Source organism: Anolis carolinensis, chromosome 4, assembly GCF_035594765.1.
Source record: "Anolis carolinensis isolate JA03-04 chromosome 4, rAnoCar3.1.pri, whole genome shotgun sequence".
Taxonomy (NCBI): Eukaryota; Metazoa; Chordata; class Lepidosauria; order Squamata; family Dactyloidae; genus Anolis; species Anolis carolinensis.
In genome coordinates, this window is record NC_085844.1 from 81,426,225 (window position 1) to 81,446,151 (window position 19,927).

General features: G+C 41.8%; 1 protein-coding gene across 1 annotated transcript in view; it reads left to right on the forward strand.

Moving 5' to 3' along the window:
* Nucleotides 1-15,939, forward strand: part of lamc1 (laminin subunit gamma 1) — a 156,861-nt gene extending 140,922 nt beyond the window's left edge. Inside the window, exons 21-28 of the mRNA XM_062980722.1 lie at nt 455-592; nt 2,697-2,841; nt 3,560-3,709; nt 6,021-6,135; nt 7,323-7,522; nt 10,761-10,919; nt 11,285-11,388; nt 12,415-15,939. Of these exons, the coding sequence (XP_062836792.1) occupies nt 455-592; nt 2,697-2,841; nt 3,560-3,709; nt 6,021-6,135; nt 7,323-7,522; nt 10,761-10,919; nt 11,285-11,388; nt 12,415-12,667 (1,264 nt within the window). The 3' untranslated portion in view covers nt 12,668-15,939. The remainder of the gene's footprint in view (nt 1-454; nt 593-2,696; nt 2,842-3,559; nt 3,710-6,020; nt 6,136-7,322; nt 7,523-10,760; nt 10,920-11,284; nt 11,389-12,414) is intronic.
* The last annotated feature ends 3,988 nt before the right edge of the window (nt 15,940-19,927 follow it).

Sequence of the window (19,927 nt, forward strand, 5' to 3'; positions counted from 1 at the left end):
AATGGGTGATATAGCTGTGTGGAAGGGCCTTGAGTCTGCATTGCCATATAATCCAGTTAAAATCTGATAATCTGTAAAAGAGGCCTAAGTGAGGCTTAAATGTGCCTGTCCCCTGGGCTGAGTAGGTTGCTAGGAGACCAAGTGGGCAGAGCTTAGCCTTCTAACTGGCAGCAATTGGATAAAAACTATTCTTCCTCTCCCTCTAATTAGGACTTTATTTTTCTTTTCTTTTTGTTGTATCAACCTAGAGCCGTGGATGATGGGTTGTGTTGTCAAATTTCGAGGTTGGGGGGCTTGTACCTTTGTTGTTTTGTCCGCTGCCCTGATGCCATCACTCTTTTATATATATAGATTGGTGCCTTGTGTTAATGCCAACTATAGCTTTCAGGGAGAGAAAAGGAAATAGTGATCGCTTTCTAACCTCTTGCTTTTACTTCTGTAATTATTGCCACAGACACAAAGAAGAAGCGGATGACATTGTCCGTATAGCTAAGGAAGCAAATGATACATCCTCACAAGCATACCAGTTGCTCTTGGACACACTGTCAGGAGAGAACCAGACAATGGATGACATCAATGACCTTAACAGAAAGTAAGTGTGAAATGAAAATAAAAGTGAGGATGTTTTAACTCCAAAATAACCTGCTGTGATCTTGCTCTTTTTAAAAAATATCTTACCTTCTAGATTTGTCTCCTTTAGGTGGTTTGCAGTATTTGTAATGAAGTGGGATATATTTCTGTTGTTGCTGATCTAGAAGACAGTTGAGGCCTACAAAAAGTGATTCCTGAAAAGCATTTAGTTTCTTAATTTAATTCAATTTCATTAAATTGAGCATGCAGTTAAAATAATTTTATCATTATTTCAAGGGGCATGTAGCAAAATAAAAGTATAGTTTACTTTTCTGGCTTATATGTTTAATTCTACTAGCAAGATTTTTCCATTAAATTAAACAATTGAAGAAGAAGGAACTACAGTGTTCCCTCACTTATCGTGGGGGTTAGGTTCCAGGACCAGCCACAATAAGTGAAAATCCGCGAAGTAAGGACGCTATATATTTATATATTATTTTAGTAGTTATACACTATTTTAAGTCTTTATCAACAAATCACGTGTTGATAAATCACCTCCTCCTCCTCCTCTTGCCGCTTAGGCTCCTTTTCTCTCCCTTTGGCTTCTCCTTCCTCCCTTCCTTAGGCTGTAAATTGTAATTTTTTATGATTTATAATATTCTTTTAGAGTTTATTGGAAAACTGCGAAACAGCGAATCCGCAAAAAGCGAACCACGAAGTAGTGAGGGAACACTGTATTTCTCAGCAAGAAAAGCTCTCCAGCAACCTGTGTTATTTTTTTCAATTTTAAAAAATTGTAATAGTATAGTTGGTGAATTTGTATTTGAATTTGGAGGTGAATATAGATGTTTCCTTTTGGTTGAGGCCCATCTCTTTAAATCAGGTGCTGTTTTTTTCTTAGATCTGCTAGTCAGATTCGTTTTGAAAAGGAATTGGCTGGGATTACGTAAGAGGTCTTTGGTGTGCAAAAGTGCAAACTCTGCCATTAATCTGTAACCTGTCTTCAGTTAGTGCAGCAAGCATGTGCAAGCAACCCTTTGGGGGGCAGAGCTTGAACCCTTTGCACCCAAACTAAGAATTATACTTATAGACCAGGGGCATGTTATTGTTAGCTGCCTTGAGTCCCTATGGGGACAAAGGTAGGATAGAAATAAAGATAATGCTCATCATCATCATCATCAATATTTCCTACTGTTATTGGTAAACAGGGACACTGCAACATGTGTACAGTGCAACATGCGGATGTGTGCATGTTTTCAATCCTTATAGGCACACAAACCACATATTTGCCATACACATATACAGGTATATTCAAGGGAGGGAACAGGCTTTTATTTCTGTCAGCAGTTTTGTGCGAAATCACTACAATAGTTGTGTTGGAGACCTGCTTCAGGAGCACTCGGGGAAGCTAAACTCTTCATTTTTTTCTGGGCCAGAGGCCTTGGATAGCCATGTGTTGTGCATTCCTGCAGGTTATTCCCCTATTGGCCTGCATCAATAGGGGAATAACGTCTAGATCCAGGGAAGTCATGCTCCCCCTCTATTCTGCCTTGGTCAGACCACACCTGGAATACTGTGTCCAGTTTTGGGCACCGCAGATGAAGGGAGATGCTGACAAGCTGGAAAGCGTCCAGAGGAGGGCAACTAAAATGATTAAGGGTCTGGAGAACAAGCCCTATGAGGAGAGGCTTAAAGAGCTGGGCATGTTTAGCCTGCAGAAGAGAAGGCTGAGAGGAGACATGATAGCCATGTACAAATATGTGAGGGGAAGTCATAGGGAGGAGGGAGCAAGCTTATTTTCTGCTGCCCTGCAGACTAGGACACGGAACAATGGCTTCAAACTACAGGAAAGGAGATTCCACCTGAACATCAGGAAGAACTTCCTCACTGTGAGGGCTGTTCGGCAGTGGAACTCTCTCCCCCGGGCCGTGGTGGAGGCTCCTTCTTTGGAGGCTTTTAAGCAGAGGCTGGATGGCCATCTGTCGGGGGTGCTTTGAATGCGATTTCCTGCTTCTTAGCGGGGGGTTGGACTAGATGGCCCTTGAGGTCTCTTCCAACTCTACTATTCTATGATTCTATGATTCTATGATAATTGGCAGAATTCAGAGAGTATTCTTGTTCTTTAGGTATAACCAAGCAAAGAACATCTCCCGAGATTTGGAAAGGCAGGCAAACAAGGTCCATGCGGAAGCAGAGGAAGCTGGGAACAAAGCGCTGCAGATCTATGCTAATCTCACCAGTCTGCCATCTATAGACACTGACAAACTAGAGGTATGTAAAATTGAATTTCTTCTAGAGCAGGCATGGGCAAACTTTTTTGCCTTGGGGCCAAATTGCAGGCCCGGCCAGGAGGGATAGGGGCAGGGCACACACTGGGTGGGGAGAGCCAGGAAGAGGCAGGGCAGTGGTCATCCTCAGGTTGTTCTCCCGGCATAAGAATGGGGCTGCTCACTCCATCCTTATGCTGGGAGAAAGGCAAGACACACAACAACTGCCCTGATCCTACTCCCCTGATCCTCGGGCTGTCCTCTTGGCATTATGCCAGGAGGAGGGTGAGACAGACAGTGGCTGAGAGTGCTCCAGAGGGATCTCGACCACTGTGTGCCTTCCTTGAACCGTCCTCCTGGCATAAGGGTGGGGTCGCTCGCATCGTCCTTATGCCGGGAGGAGGGTGGGTCACGCAGTAGCTAAGAGCATTCCAGATGGCTCTCGGCTGCTGTGTGCCTCCCTCCCTCATCTTTTTGGCATAAGAATGTGGTAGGCCACCATGTCCTTATGCCAAGAGAGCCTGAGGTAAGCACCCAGGAGGCCGCATCCAGTCCCTGGGCCTTAGTTTGCCCACACCTGTTCTAGAGTATGGTTAGGCATTATGATCTTTAAAGCTTTAAAGAGTAGCTGTCAAATATAGGTCTTGTAATTTGCTGTTAATTAAAAATGTGCAATGTACATTTTATATTCATTTCTCTTTTCACATTTTCTGCCTGCTCAGAATGAGGCAAATAAAATCAAGAAAGAAGCCAGAGATCTGGACCAGCTAATCACCAGAAAGCTGAAAGATTATGAAGATCTGAGAGAAGACATGAAAGGGAAGGAGCTGGAGGTACAAAACCTTTTGGAGAAAGGCAAAACTGAACAGCAGGTCAGTTACATTTCTGCAAATAAGTGACCCACGTGGGAAACTCTGAACAAATGTTTGAACAGAAATGATTCATTCCACTGTTCTTATGCTTCTGAGAACTTGTGTTAAACATACTCTAGAGAAATCTCATGGCCATGCAGATAGATCTTTCTGTCTATATTTTGTTAATGCATTTCTTTGAATTGTGTCCTGCATTTCTTCCAAAACTGGAACCTATTTGATGATTACAACATTTGGCAAGTGTTCTTGAAGGCCATAAGTTGATTTCTTCTTCATGGTCTATGTAAATTACAGAACTGAGTTATAATGCATCTGCGCAGGCCCTAATAGATCTTTTCAAACCTTCTAACATTCTAATTTTGGCAATAACCCCGCCCCCTCTCTTTCAAACATAAATATACCTGTTCATCAGCAGCTTCTTCACTTTTTTTTGTTCACCGCTAAAGTCAGTGGCTTTCAGATCTCTTTCACTTTTGCTTTCTACCATGTGTTTTCATCATAGACATACCCCGTTTCCCCAAAAATAAGACATTCCCCGGAGAATAAGACCTAGTAGAGGTTTTGCCGACTTACTAAATATAAGGCCTCACCCAAAAGTAAGACCTAGCAAAGTATTTGTTTGGAAGCATGCCTGGAGCCTGCCAAACAGAACACCAGAGCATGCAGAATTGGTAAATGTACATACCAGTTGTACATGGAAATAATGGTAGTGTGAAGAAGTGTATAATTATATTTTGTTTATAGATGACATGTGTATTTGATTTTGTTTGAACAGTCAGGTTTGGCTAAGTTTAAAATGGTGAGTATTTGAGTTGATGATGTATGGGGGAAGGTAGCCATCTTAGAATGCTAGAACAGGTTACCCTAACAACAGGGGCGGAGCTAACCGCCGCCTGGAAAGGAAAAGGGGGAATATTTAAAAACCCAGGCAGTCTGTGATTTCCATTCATAGGGAAGGAACTGATTCTTGTGTAGAGGATCAGGGTGGCTCAAATAGAAGAGTTTGAGTCAGGTCTAAAATAAAAGGATTTATTTTAGACAGTCTGTGATTTTCTAGTCACAGTGGAGGATCGGATTCTTGTGAGGAGAATCAGGTTGGCTCAAATAGAAGGATTTGAGTCAGATCTAAGTTGGACCAGACTAGGCAAGTTAGGTGACTTGTCTAGGGTCATTTATAGAGCCTGTGGATTAGGGAAAATTAATCCCAGGGGATCCAGGAGGATCAGGGTTTAGTGTAATCCAGAGAAAGAAATATTTTGAAAGTTTGACCACCTCATATCCGTTTGTAACCATTAAACGAAGTGCCTTTAACAAGTTATATGAAACCATCAAGCTCTGTACCTGCAATAAACTTGTTTTGATTTTATTCAAATCAAGCCTCTGTCATACTCTTATATTTAGTTAAGCAACAACAACATCTGAAGTAAAACAAATAGAGACAGCTTAAAAGAACCAGTGCCATCTGCCTGACGTCTCCTCCATTGGTGGCAGCGAAGAAGATAGTCAAACAAATAATTAATTAACATCATCTCTCATAAAACATCTTTATTAATTGGTGGTATCTGTGTGTGTGTGTAGGATCAGAGGGATTCCATCTCTGTCACACATTCCTGTCAGACACCTCACCTCTGCACATATTGGTGGCAAGCGGAGGGGATCAAAAGGATTCCATTCCCTGCCACATCAGTTCTGTACATATTTGGTGGCAGCGGTGGGATTCAAAAGGGATTCCATCCCTGTCACCTCAGCATCTGTACAATTTGGTGGCAGCGGTGGGATCAAAAGGATTCCATTCCCTGTCACCCTCAGTTCTTTACAGGTAGTAACAAGAAATTCTTGATAGGATTCACAGTTTGTCTGGTTATATTGGTTTGTGATGACAACTACTGTATAGTATCTAATAAATGTTCATTTTTTTGTTCAACAATAAATGTGAATTCTTCTTCATTGAAAAATAAGACATCCCCTGAAAATAAGACCTAGCACATCTTTGGGAGCAAAAATTAATATAAGACACTGTCATATTTTCGGGGAAACTCGGCAGTAATTTGGAGTCTTAAAGTTATAGTCCAAAAAGTAACTTTTCTGAGCTCTGTTCAGAAGCACTGCAAATGTTTAAAGTATCGTATAAGATTAAAATGAGAACCTTGCCAGAAATGCCATGTGTGCTGCTTTTGGTACCTACTCTGTACCTTTAAAATGTTGCAATCTGTATACTGGAAGCAGACATTAAAATAAACTTCACCCTGACATTTTTGTGCAGCAGAAATGTGACTAGATAATAACATGTAAGACCTATGTATTTTCTTAGACTGCTGATCAGCTCTTGGCTCGAGCAGATGCTGCAAAGGCTCTGGCTGAAGAAGCTGCCAAGAAGGGGAAGGACACGCTCCAGGAGGCCAATGACATTCTCAACAATTTGAATGGTAGGGAGCATGATTTGGTAGGATGACAGGATGACTTCAACAGATTCAGGCTTCTCTTTGGTGGCAGGAAGAGAGAGATGGTTCAGTGGAATATGTTGTTCCAGTACTACCATCTGAAATACTGTTAGCCTTTCAAGAATGTATGCATTGTCTTGATAGATTTTTACTGACTTACACTACTGCTTCCAGAATTCCTTCAGTGGGCGTAGTCATTGATTATTCTGACTGTAGGAGTTTGCCAGGCTCTGCTCCTAATGAAAGTTTATGTTTATGCAAAAAGTTGTTTGCTTGGGGTCAGTTTTTAAAATAGTTTTTTTTAACTGTACCCATGTAAATTAATGTAGGTATCTTGCATTATGTGTATTGTGCTGAGATCCAGAATTCACTAGACAGTTGAGATGGCTAGAACACAAATAGACATCCCAGGCACTTGTCATTAGCACTGCCAGCTTAAGGGCTCTGTAACTGAATTCAGACTGATCACAGATACTCCCAATGATGATATTCACTTTGGACAATGAAACATTCATTCATTTGAGATCAGAACATTTTCTTGTGGAGCATGACTGTGTGGTAGAGTATACACAGGAAGTTGCAGGAATTTCCAGGTAGACCTGAGAAAGACATTCTGTCTGAAAATCTTGAGATCCACCATGGCTTGCCTGAGCATATATCTCCAGTCTTCAGTCTGAACCCAGGTGCAAGTCACTCTTATTACCTACCTCAGTGGTAGTTAAGCTTATCGGTGTCCATGCGTATCAAGATAATAAAACAAATTGACTAGCAAATCCAGTTCTTCTCATCTTGTGGGTAGGTGTATTTGTTTGATAATGTGCCTATTCCTGTAAAAATAAAGTTCCTACCAAACAAGGTCTGAATTTGTATGGGGGGAGGTCTGTTGGTGGCTATTGGCTGTGGGATCACCAAATAAATTAAAATCATTTTAAGAACAGAGCTTGCAAGAATGCATTTTAGGGATACAATTTTCAGAATCCCCCAGCCAGCATGGCTGCTAGCTACTAGCCATGCTGACTGAGATATTATTGGAGTTGTAGTCCAAGAAAAGTATTTTACCTCATTTATGGGCATTTTTGCAGCATTCATCAGCAACATAAGGCTAAGCTAAATGAATTTTTGTTTGATACATAAGAGCTGTGCTCTTACACTGTACTTTTCCTCCTTTCCAGATTTTGATAAGCGTGTGAACGATAACAAGACTGCTGCTGAGGATGCTCTAAAGAAAATTCCTGCCATTACCCGTACTATTTTGGAGGCCAACAATAAGACCCGTCAAGCGGAAGCAGCATTGGGGAGCGCTGCTGCTGATGCCAGGGAAGCAAAGAACAAAGCTGGTGATGCTGAGAAAATTGCTAGTTCTGTTCAGAAAGTGAGTCTTGGCAGGAGCCGTGAACCTGCACCCATAATTCTGATCCAGTCACAAATATGATGCTTATAACTGTCTGCATTATGTAGACCTTTGGGTTGGTTAGTTTATTGCTGTGCTGGCTCTAGAGACTAAGTGCAGCTCTCTATAAGCAAAACAATTCCACAACACAACTTTTCCTGAACTGATTCCTCCAGTCTGCAGCTTAACATGATACAGCCTAGAAAAATCTGCATTACATGTTTCTTCTGCATGTATTGGGCAGCAACACACAATAGACAAGGTTGTCTTCTTCCAAAAGTAGAAATAGAATGCAAGTTTAGGATTAGTAAATTCTGGAATAACAATAGTAGTAGTAGTAGTAGTAAGTAATAATAATATAATAACTTCATTCTTATACTCTGCCCCATCTCCCCGAAGGGACTGGGGGCGGCTTACATGGGGCCATGCCCGGACATAACAATATAAAAGCACACAATGCAATAAAACAAATCAATCAACAATAAAAACAGCAATATTGATAAAAACAGTCATAAAAAGTCAGCATACAAAATAGGTATTAAAAGCATGAGTTGAATTCACGGATCTGGGGCAAAGTGCAAAATATGTCGAGGTCATCAGGGAGGAGTAGTTACCCAGCTGACGTAGTCATTAAAGTGCTGAGTGTATTACTGAGGAGGCATACATATGGGTCTGTGCTCAGTGGGCAAATAGGTCAAACCTACCAGGGTCAGTCATCAAAGGCCTTATGGAAGAGCCACGTTTTCAGACTCTTCCGAAAGGAGAGGAGGGTGGGGGCCTGCCTGATCTCCCTGGGGAGTGAGTTCCAAAGCCGAGGGGCCACGACGGAGAAGGCCTTCTCCCTTGTCCCCACCAACCGCGACTGCGAGGGTGGTGGAAGCGAGATGAGGGCCTCCCCTGACGAGCGAAGAGATCGTGCGGGTTCATAGGGGGAGATGCGGTCTCTAAGGTAGGTGGGTCCCAAACCGTTTAGGGCTTTGTAGGTGATAACATGCACGTTGAATTGGGCTCAGAAAATAAACGGCAGCCAGTGGAGCTCCTTAAACAGTGGCGTTGAACGCGCCCTGTAGTTTGTTCCAGTTAGAAACCTGGCTGCCGGATGTTGTACTAATTGTAGTTTCCGGGCCGTCTTCAAAGTCAGCCCCTCTTAGAGCGCATTGCAATAATCCAGTCTAGAGGTAACTAAGGCGTGGACTACCATGGTCAGATCTGACTTCTCGAGGTATGGTCGCAGCTGGCGCACAAGTTTTAATTGTGCAAAGGCCCTCCCGGCCACAGCCGACACCTGAGCCTCAAGTGTCAGCCCCGAGTCCAGGAGGACCCCCAAGCTGCAGACCTGCGCCTTCAGGAGGAGTGCGACCCCGTCAAGCACAGGTTGCCACCCAATACCCCGATCAGACGTACGACTGACCTGGAGGACCTCTGTCTTGTCAGGATTAAGTCTCAGCTTGTTCGCCCTCATCCAGGCCAACACAGCGGCCAGACACTGGTCCAGTATCTGAGGGGCTTCCTTGGATTTTGGTGGACAAGAGTAGTAGAGTTGGGTGTCATCCGCGTAGAGATGGCACTGCACTCCAAAACTCCGGATGACCTCACCCAGCGGTTTCATGTAGATATTAAAAAGCATGGGGGACAGAATGGAACCTTGCGGAACCCCACAGGTCAATGGCCAGGGGTCCGAGCAGGAGTCCCCCAGCTTCACCAACTGGGAACGGCCCTCCAGGAAGGACTGGAGCCACTGCAGAGCAGTACCCCTAAGGCCCAACTCGGAGAGCCATCCCAGAAGGATACCATGGTCTATGGTATCGAAAGCCACTGAGATGTCCAAGAGAACCAACAGGGTCACACTCCCCCTGTCCAGCTCTCTGTGGAGGTCATCCACCAAGGCGACCAAAGCTGTTTCGGTACTGAACCCAGGCCTGAAGCCAGACTGCGATTGGTCTAGAAAATCCGTATCTTCCAAGAATCCCTGGAGCTGGGAAGCAACCACCCGCTCCAAGACCTTGTCCAAAAATGGAAAGTTAGAGATTGGTCTGTAATTACAGAGGTTGGTCGAATCCAAAGAGGCTTTCTTCAAAACTGGCCTCACCACAGAAATTTACCCTGCCCTAAGGAGGCATTAATTATCCTCACAAACCAATCAACTAACCCACCACTGGCTTGTTTTAAGAGCCAGGATGGGCAAGGGTCAAGGGCACAGGTGGTCGCCCTCACCGCTCCAAGAATCTTGTCCACATCATCAGGCTGCACAAGCTGAAACAAATCCCACAAGATCGGACAGACAGATGCCTCGGTTACCTCACCTAGCAATGCAACAAGGCCGGCATCAAGGTCGGAACGAACCTGAGCGACTTTGTCTGCAAAATGGTGAGCGAACTCGCTACACCGAGTTGCCGAGATGTCAGGTGCCCCCCCCAACCTGAGGAGGGTGGAGGAGCTCCCCAACAACCCGAAACAACTCTGAAGATCTATTTGTTGCAGACGGGATGCGGGCAGTTGAGAAAACCTTCTAATAGCGGCTCTAGACCGTGCTCAGTCAGATACATCACGAGTTCTCCGCCAGCAGTACTCTAGTCTCCTTCTCTCACATTTCATCTCCGCCAGCTCCCCGTAAACCAGGGGGCCGGGGCAGTTCCACGCAGCGAGAGGGGACGTTCGGGGGCGATCATGTCTATTGCCCTGGACATCTTGCTATTTTAGCAAGAGACCAAGGCATCGACAGGATCGTCAGCCTCTGTAGCAGACAGATCCCCAGGGGACCTCAGGAATCCCTCAGGATCCATAAGTCTTCTGGGGCGGAGTACGAGTAGTAGTAGTAGTAGTAGTAGTAATAATAATAATAATAATAATAATAATAATAATAATAATAATAATAATAATAATAATAGTATAATAAATGTAATACCTGTCTCTCCTTGCAGAAGAAGGTTTTTAAGATAGTTAGGGGCTGCTGTGATTTTATAGAAAAGGGCAGTCTCACTCGTATGTCTCTGTATGTTCAAACTGAGTTTCCAATAAAGCCAATCAAAGAGGTTTTAGTAAAAATGAAAGAAATAGTTCAGTGTAACTCCATTTAAATATAGACCTGTCTTGCTAGACTGTTGGGTTGCCTAAGCCTAGTGATCATATTTTATCTATGACTGGATCACTTGAGCATTGGTACTTAATTTGTTTTTAGGCTCATTCTGATCTTTGACACTTTGGTTTCTGCCCATTTTAGAATGCTGCTGAGACCAAGGCTGATGCTGACAAGACCTTCTCTATTGTTGCCGATTTGGACAAAGAAGTGGATGACATGCTGCAGCAACTGGAAGATGCTGAAAAAGAACTAAAGAGGAAACAGGAAAGTGCGGATCAAGATATGATGATGGCAGGAATGGTGAGTAAATTTGCCTATTTTTTTTAAAGTATATATCTTTATGAAAGTCTCATCCAATATAAGTTGCATTTAGTTGTCTTATCAACACACGTGTTACTTTAACAGAAAGAAACAGAAAATGCTGCTCCAAGAACAACTTTTTTCTTTTTCTCTATTCTTCAATTTCACCCTGGTCTTCCTGTGGAAATGGCTTTGTATGATGTGATGGTGCTATATATTAAGTGATGATTTTGACCATTTAAATCAATTCAGCACTAGAAGTGGGCATTTAATGCTAAAACAAAGTATCGGGCTTATGTGTTTAATTGGATATGGAGTTATATACATGCACTGAGTTACGATATATCTCTTCTGTTATTCCACAGGCTTCACAAGCAGCTCAGGAAGCAGAAGACAATGCAAGGAAAGCAAAGAACTCTGTTAACAGCTTACTCAGCACAATCAATGACCTCCTCGAGAAGTTAGGCATGTATTTTCTTATTCAGTTTGTGAAAAAGAGAGTTCTCCCTTGACAACCGTAGTCAGCTTGTGCACTCTTATTCTAGCTAGCACTTTCCAAATGTTTTGGCCCATAGTCTTTTTCATGAATGGTGGAAGTTGTATGCTACAACAGTAAACTAGGAAAGACCGCAGACCATTGTTGTGCTGCAAGTGGCTAATATAGATTTGCATGGGTGGACATGTAAAATTGGTAGTATTGGCAGATACAGTGACTTTAATGGATATGTTTGTAGACTAGGATATATACATATAAACAGTGGTATATAATTGTTAATGCTGACTTACGGAAACTTACGGTAGTAGTTGAGTTTCAGGGATGACTGGAGAATAGGGTTTGAATCAGCCAAGGAAACCCACTAGGTTCAGGGGAATGCAAAGCCAAGTATCTTTGAACAAATTGGCCAAAGAACCCCCACAATAGGTTCACTTTAGGATGATAGTTCGAAAATGACTTGAAGACACAAAACAACAAGATGAATAGCTGATGGACAAGCTAAGGAGCTTTCTGATAGTGTAAAAATAAAGAGAATGTCCTCCTAAATTATGTTCATACATTAGAAAATAATGTTAGACAAAGGGCTTTATAGGCTAAGGAAAAACTTAATTAACGTCTGTTATGATGAATCCATGAAAATGTCCATCATTTCAGATTTAAATTTAATAGGGTTTCGACTGTTAAAGGAATTACATCTCTCTTGTTTCTTAAAGCAAGATACAAATATTAGATGTTCTTTTAATACAAATAAAGCCAGTACATTTATTTTGCTTTAAGAAATTCCATCTGTATTGTTCTTCATTTTCCTGACAAGTGGAAATTATTTCTATTTAGTTTGGATCAATATGCAAAGAAATATTGGAATACTTTTAAGACTAACTCAGAGAAAGAAGGTTGAAGCACGTGCTTTTGTAGACTGAATCTTCTTCCTCAGTTCCAGTATTGGAGTGTAGTTAATCAAATGCCCTTTTAATTTCATGCATTTCACTTTGCAGGGAGTGTGGAGCCTGTGGATTCAAGTAAACTGAATGATATTGAAGATACCTTAAATGCTGCCAAAAAACAGATGAGGGACAACGATCTGGATCAAAAAGTGTCTGATCTAGAGAAAGCAGCAGAAAAGCAAGCCAGTGCCATCAGTGAATACAACAGGGACATTAGCACCATCAGGAAAGACATTGCCAATCTAGAGGACATCAAGAAGACCTTACCAACTGGCTGTTTCAACACCCCGTCCATTGAAAAACCCTAAGGGTGTGCTAAGGGCAGGGGGACATTCCCTCAATGACTGGTGGAGCAATTCTTTTGGCTGTGGAGTGCCTTAATTCCTAGGTTATGTCCTTCAGGACCCCCACCTTGTCTCCCATACAGCTCTCAGTTCTTTCTCTCCCAGTTCAAAGGGGGAAAATGCACATTTTTGAGTTAAAAGCAAATTAAGTATCAGCCTCTAGGGTATCAAAAAGTTTCAAGATGCTAATATCAACACACTTTTATGCTCAGACACTCCACCTTCTTCCCCTCTCCGTATACAGTTCCCTTTGATTTACACAAAAATGTGAAATACTGTGGACTGAATTACAGAAATGGCCATGGAAATAGATATATCATTGGGGAGCAATCACAAGCTTTGTCTTCCTCCTCTTCTCCACTCCGATGTCTTTTAACCTTTCCCCCTTCTCCCTCATCCACAGCTCTTTCTTCTTTCTTCTATGAAGGAAATGGTTTGGCTACCAAAGTATTAAATATTAATGGCCAGGTGTAAGAAATACCAGTAGACTTCACAATTCTTTGAAACAAGAATACTGAACGAACCTTATCCATAAATTAGTATCAAATCATACCTTTGGTAGCCAGCTGCCAAATTTTAAGAGCATTTCTAGAGTGCAATATGTTTGTGTATATCCTGGTTCAGAGGACAATGTCTCAGAAACATTTCGAGGAGTCACGAGGAAGGAGTAGTGTGTTAGATCTCCTTGGTGCTATGCCTTAGCCTGTAACAGCAGGCACGTTTTCAACTTATGAAAAGAATAGCAGATATCATACCTTCAAGCTGGGAAGAGCCTGCTTAGGGCCATAACTGTTCCTGTTACCAGCCGGTCACTAGGTATCTCCAAGAGATATCTTGTAGCTGGATAAGCAGTATAAACCGATAGTTCAGATTATTTTTTAAATGATTTTTGACTGAAACCAGCCATCCAGAGAGAGTTTTATCTGTTAGGCTTGCCTGGGAAATTTGATATCGGCATTATATTCTGTGATAGAAAGTAAAACCTAAGAGGTCTGTGTAGTGCTCATTGAGTTGAATTATATTGTAAACCTGCCTCTTGTCTGAAATTTCAAATACTAGCTGACCCATTTTTAAGGAATGTTTTTGAATGGCCAGGACTAATTCTAGGGACAAATAACTCCATGGGTTTGCAGTATTTGCAAACTGATTTCTTGTTGCTCAGTTTGAATCACTCCCCCACTGAATATTCCCCTTCCTCCCCCACATTGGATGAGTTTCCTTGTAGAGAGCAGATGGTTTCTTTTATGATACTCTCTCTCCTCCCTCCTACCCTCCCCAAATCCTGAACAAGAGGAAACAATCTACCTCTGCAGTTTCCTCATTAGACTGACCTGATACTTCCACCCCCTGCCTTTTTAATCAGTGTATACCTACCCTTAAACACTATGCAACTTTGTACGTTTGCGTAGAGGGGAAGAAATTTATTATCTGACACACACTGGTGCTATTAATTATTTCAAATTTATATTTTTGTGTGAATGTGGGTTTTTTGTGTCTTTTTTTTAATCATGATTATAGTGTGAGGAAAAGTCTATTTCTCTTCCCTTACCTCGCTCTGTAAATATGCTTGATATTGTTTCCAGAGTGGCCACTGTTTCTCTCCCCTTTGCTTCCTCTTAATCAACACTCCACACACAGTTTATTCTCCAGGGTGGGGTAAGGGAAATGGGGTAATTTCTCTGTCCAAATTTATCCCGTTGCATCTCCATAATGGTAGTCAATACTATTCTCTGGTATCCACATCAAGTGGTTTATCATATGTATTCCTCTGAGAGACAAGTTGCCATCTCTTCTAAAGCCAGCACTGATGCCTTAAGGTTTCAGAAGGGTGTAGCCCAAAAACAACTAATACTCTTTAGACCTCTCTGCATATCTTGCCCCTGAGAATTATGCAGGAATTAAATGTGTTTACTACTCTCCCTCCTCTCACACTTTTCTTTTTAAAACAGCAGGTAGTAAGCAGAGAACCTGTACTGGATTAAATGTGCAGTTTCCACTATGGCTATCACTTGCAGTGAGAGAAGAGCGAGTGAGAGTCTTTAGTCCAGAGGCAAAACGCTATCTTAACTTCCACTTTGTTCCTGGTTTACAGACATTATGTTTGGACTGGTTGTGGTTTTATGAATAGTGAAAGGCTTCTTGTTGGACCTACAGGAGAAATATTACCCTGGCCTAGTTCACACTGGTGTGGTAAACCTGTATCTGGGCAATACCATTTCATCATACTTAAAAGTATTTCCACATGAAATGCTCCTCTATCAGGGGGAGCGTTCTTGCAAATATGCTAGCGTTTTATATGGAGAGCGATGAAGGAGCATTCAATTGTATACGCCTAACATTTGCAGCGGGAAGTGGTATCAAACTTGCATGTATTTACCACCAGTGAGAAATAGACCACTATCCAATGTCAAGTAGCAGATCTGTGGATTTAAAACTGTGGCCTTTCTGCCTGTACCACTTTGCAAAAACTATTCATTTGAGCCTTGTTTTTCTTTTCTTTTAAAATTAAAGATGACCATATTCCGGGTCCAGAGGGAAGAAAGACCGCATTTTCATTCCTCATCTTTTATCCAAATGACTTATCAGTTTACATTATACCAAGGTGCCTTCATACAACTAGAAGTAACATTTTGCTGTGATGTGTCACACTTGGCCTCAGTATTTTTCATCTGACCTTACGAGTCAGATGTCTGCACTCTTAACAGTATCTTCTCTCTGTCCCCTCCTTTCTCCCCCCAAAAAGAAAAAAAGAGGATGACAATAATGCACTCAGTTGTTTTCTTTTGGCCCTTTTGCTACCTTTCTAGTATTTTCCCCTTTTTTCTCTTTAAAACTGGTATAAGTAACAGATTTTTAAATTTTAAATAAATAAATAAATAAATTAAAAGACCTTTATAAGAATCCTCTTAATTACGAATACTGTGTTAACAAGCCATTATCACATTTGTATAGGTCCAATGTTTTTTGGGGGTTTTTTTTGCATAACGAAAAGATGCAACAGCTGCTCACAGAAATATACAACCAGGTGCCAGAGGAAGAGACCTCTTGAACTCCCCTCATTTTATTCTGAACTGTGAGCACTTCTATGTGTGCCTTCACTCAAGGTTTTGCCTTAAATCTGTGGTCTTGCTGTCTGGGAGCAGTGAACAAAAACAACAAAAATGCAACACTTGGCAGTTCTATGTATAAAACAGTATTTCTTATTTATAATAAAGTCAGAATATTTGTAACCCCTACCATCCTGGATTCTTGAGTATTTACTGGAGTAGAGTGTTGTAAATGCTTGCTAACCAGAAGTATTATTGTCCCAACAAACATTGCTACCTGTAGAAGTGATTTTTAGTTACTTAGGAGGCAGAATGACTTCAAAAAGATTTTATAACTTGAACTATAACTAAATGACTTCAAGATTTATTTTCATAAATTTACAGGAAATTCCTGGTCAAAGTCCCTTTGATAGTGACTAAAATGCTCTGTTCGAAGACAGACTCAGATCACTAAAGGCTTCAGAAATCACCTCCTCCAAGGTGAACTGAACCACCTAAACTGGGCTCAACAGGCCAATGAGTACTCCATGACAGACATCAGAAGAGCTACAAGACCAAAAATAAGCCATGAGAGTAAAGACAAAGATCCACCTAGGAAAGGTATTTTTACCATACATCACGGGAATCTCTGACTGCATAGGGAAACTGATGAAGAAACCTACAATTTACAAACCCATTAAGAAAATGCTATGTTCAGCAAAGGATAAGAGGGAGCCTCTAACCACTGCAAGAGTGTACCGTATACCATGCAGCTGTGCACAAGTCTACATAGGCATCACCAAATGCAGCGCCCAAACACGAATCAAAGAACATGAAAGGCACTGCAGACTAACTCCACCAGAGAAGTCAGCTATAGCAGGGCACTTGATGAACCAGCCTGGACATAGAATATTATTTGAGAACACAGAAATGCTGGACCACTCTAACAACCATCATGTTAGACTACACAGAGAAGCCATTGAAAGCCACAAGCACATGGACAATTTCAACAGAAAAGAGGAAACCATGAAAAATGAACAAAAATTAGTTATCAGTATTTTAAAAAACCACCAAATCAAGACAATAAAGGACACCACTCAGAAATGGAAATTCCAGACAGCAAACAACATTAGCTATGCTTTCTGTTTGAAGCAGGGGTCTTTACTTTAACTGTCTACTATCGTCCTTGACCTGAGAAAAAGCATGTGCATATTTGTGTTTCTTCTTCTGCCAAGAAATGGTATCTAACCCTCTTAATAAACCAGGTAAATGATCAATACCTTTGTGAACTCTACATTCTTTAGTCAAGATTCAACAGATTACTCCTGTTCTTACTATCATTTCCTGCTGTGACCAATGTTGCTATGCCAAGTCTATTGTAAAGGGGTGTAACACTCGGCAATTTGAAGGCTGTTCAATGAAGCCAGATGACTCAGGTGCTGCAGTTACTTTGGAAATGCTTAATAAAATTATTTAGAACATTAAAGAAAAGAAAGAAAAGGATAGTGATGGAACAAAGAACACGATGGAGCTGTGTCTTCCTGGCTGCTCCCGCTTCACTCTGAGGCCTCAGAGCAGCAGTTGGGGTCCCTTCCAACTCTAGGATTTATTATTATTATTATTATTATTATTATTATTATTATTATTATTATTATTATTATTTTATTATGACACAGCAAACAAGATAGATATTCTGGATTTTGTATCGCAAAATCACAAGTCGAACACTTCCCAAGTGTCTAGGACTGTGTGATGTATTTTCGGATGATGCGTGCAGATCCCAGTAGGGTGGCCTTTTGCAGTTGGCAGATCGTGATTTTGTCAATGTCTATTGTTTCCAAATGCCGGCTGAGATCTTTTGGCACGGCACCCAATGCACCGATCACCACCGGGACCACCTGCACTGGTTTCTGCCAGAGTTCAATCTTGAGGTCCTGATAGCGGCTGAGTTTTTCCTGTTGTTTTTCGTCAATGCGACTGTCACCTGGGATGGCAACATCAATGATCCAAACCTTTTTCTTCTCCACAACTGTGATGTCTGGTGTGTTGTGTTCCAAAACTTTGTCAGTCTGGATTTGGAAGTCCCACAGTATCTTTGCGTGCTCATTTTCCAATACTTTTGCAGGTTTGTGATCCCACCAGTTCTTTGCTGCTGGGAGGTGGTACTTGAGGCATAAGTTCCAATAAATCATTTGGGCCACATAGTTGTGCCTCTGTTTGTAGTCTGTCTGTGCGATTTTCTTACAGCAGCTGAGGATATGATCAATGGTTTCGTCGGTTTCCTTGCACAGTCTGCATTTTGGGTCATCAGCTGATTTTTCGATCTTGGCCTTAATTACATTTGTTCTGATGGCTTGATCCTGGGCTGCAAGGATCAGGCCTTCTGTCTCCTTCTTCAGGGTCTTCTGGCTTATTATTATTATTATTATTATTATTATTATTATTATTATTATTATTATTATTATTCAGAGGCTGGATGGTCATCTGTCAGCAGGACCAAAGCCAGAAAATAAATTGGAGGAAGGGGGTTGAAAGTTTTTTTTTTAGCGAATCGCAACAATGCAAAATAACTTAGAAATCAGGCTCCATCGATAAACTTCAGTGGACACTCAAAACGGATAAATCTCAGTGGACACTCATAGGGATTTGATTAACCAATTAAAATTCATGAGTAAACCAGGTTTTTTTTTTAAATCTGAAAAATTTGGGGGGAGATTGAACCCCTAACCCACCCCCCCCCCCCTTGGCTACAGCCCTGTCTGCTGGAGGTACTGTGATGGTGCTTTTCCTGCATGAATGCAGAAGAGGATTGGACTAGATGGCCTTTGGGGAGGGGGGGGGGTCTCTTCCAAAAAGAATCGGTTACTTTCAGATACAGATTAAATCCACTCTTTAGCCTAGTGATGTTGTAGAAATTTAGTGTTATTATTCAAGTCAGAACAATATGTTCTAAAAATGCTGTCTGGGGCCGGGCTGTGGCGCAGCTGGCTAGTAACCAGCTGCTATAAATCACTACTGACCGAGAGGTCATGAGTTCGAAGCCCGGGTCAGGTTAAGCCTCCGAACATTAATAGCCCCAGCTTGCTGTTGACCTATGCAGCCCCGAAAGACAGTTGCACCTGTCAATTAGGGAAATTTAGGGACGCTTTATGCGGGAGGCTAATTTACAACACCATAAAACTGCCAGCAAAACACGAGGAAAGGAATGAGGAAGTACAGCCACTACTGGACGGTGAAGCAACAGCTCCCCCTGTGGCCGGAATCGTGAAGCTGGAAAAATGTTAAAAATGCCTCTGAGTTTGTCTAATGTATGTTGTTTGTCTGTTGGCATTGAATGTTTGCCATATATGTGTTCATTGTAATCCGCCCTGAGTCCCCTTCGGGGTGGGAAGGGCGGAATATAAATATTGTAAATAAATACTGTAAATAAATAAATAAATGCTTTATTTCTGTACAACATAGGATCCAAGATATAAATGTTGGAGATATAGCCTCCCATTTCCCCAATTTGTATTAAAAGTTTTTCATCCAGGAAGTGGGGGCTTGATCCTTTCCTCCCCAGAGATCTTATCAATAATGGCCGCCCTACTTCATTCCCCAGCCATGTAACAGTGGGACTGAAATATAGTGGTGCGGTATGGCATACTGGTTTGATTGATGCACCAAGTTCAAATCCCCACTTGGCCAAAGACCCCTACTGGGTGATCTTGTGCAATTTACACCTTGAGGAAGGTGTCATGGACCAGTCTCATCTTGTTTGTGAGGGAGGATGAGATTGATCTCAAAGAATGCATGCAGTCCTTTGCAATAAAGCCCTGTTCCCTTCCCAGGAACTCTTCTGCTGCCACCAGGTGGGTGGTCTTATTTGTTTGTCTGTTTTCACTGAAATAGCCCCAGAAGAAATAAATTCCCTTCGTGATAGAATGATAAAGGCTTTAGGCATGAAATGTACAGTATGTCCCAATTAAATTGCAGAAAAACAAACAAATAATGGAGTCCTCCTAACCTATGTAAATGCAATCTTTACAATAACACTTCTGCTGTCTTTCTGTCAGGTTTCAGACAAGCAGTTCTTTGCTGAAAAAAAGCTCCTTTCTCTGGCAAGCTTTTTCCTATGGAGTGCCGCAGTGGAGTGCCGCAGGGCTCCGTCCTGGGCCCGGTTCTGTTCAACATCTTTATTAACGACTTAGACGAAGGG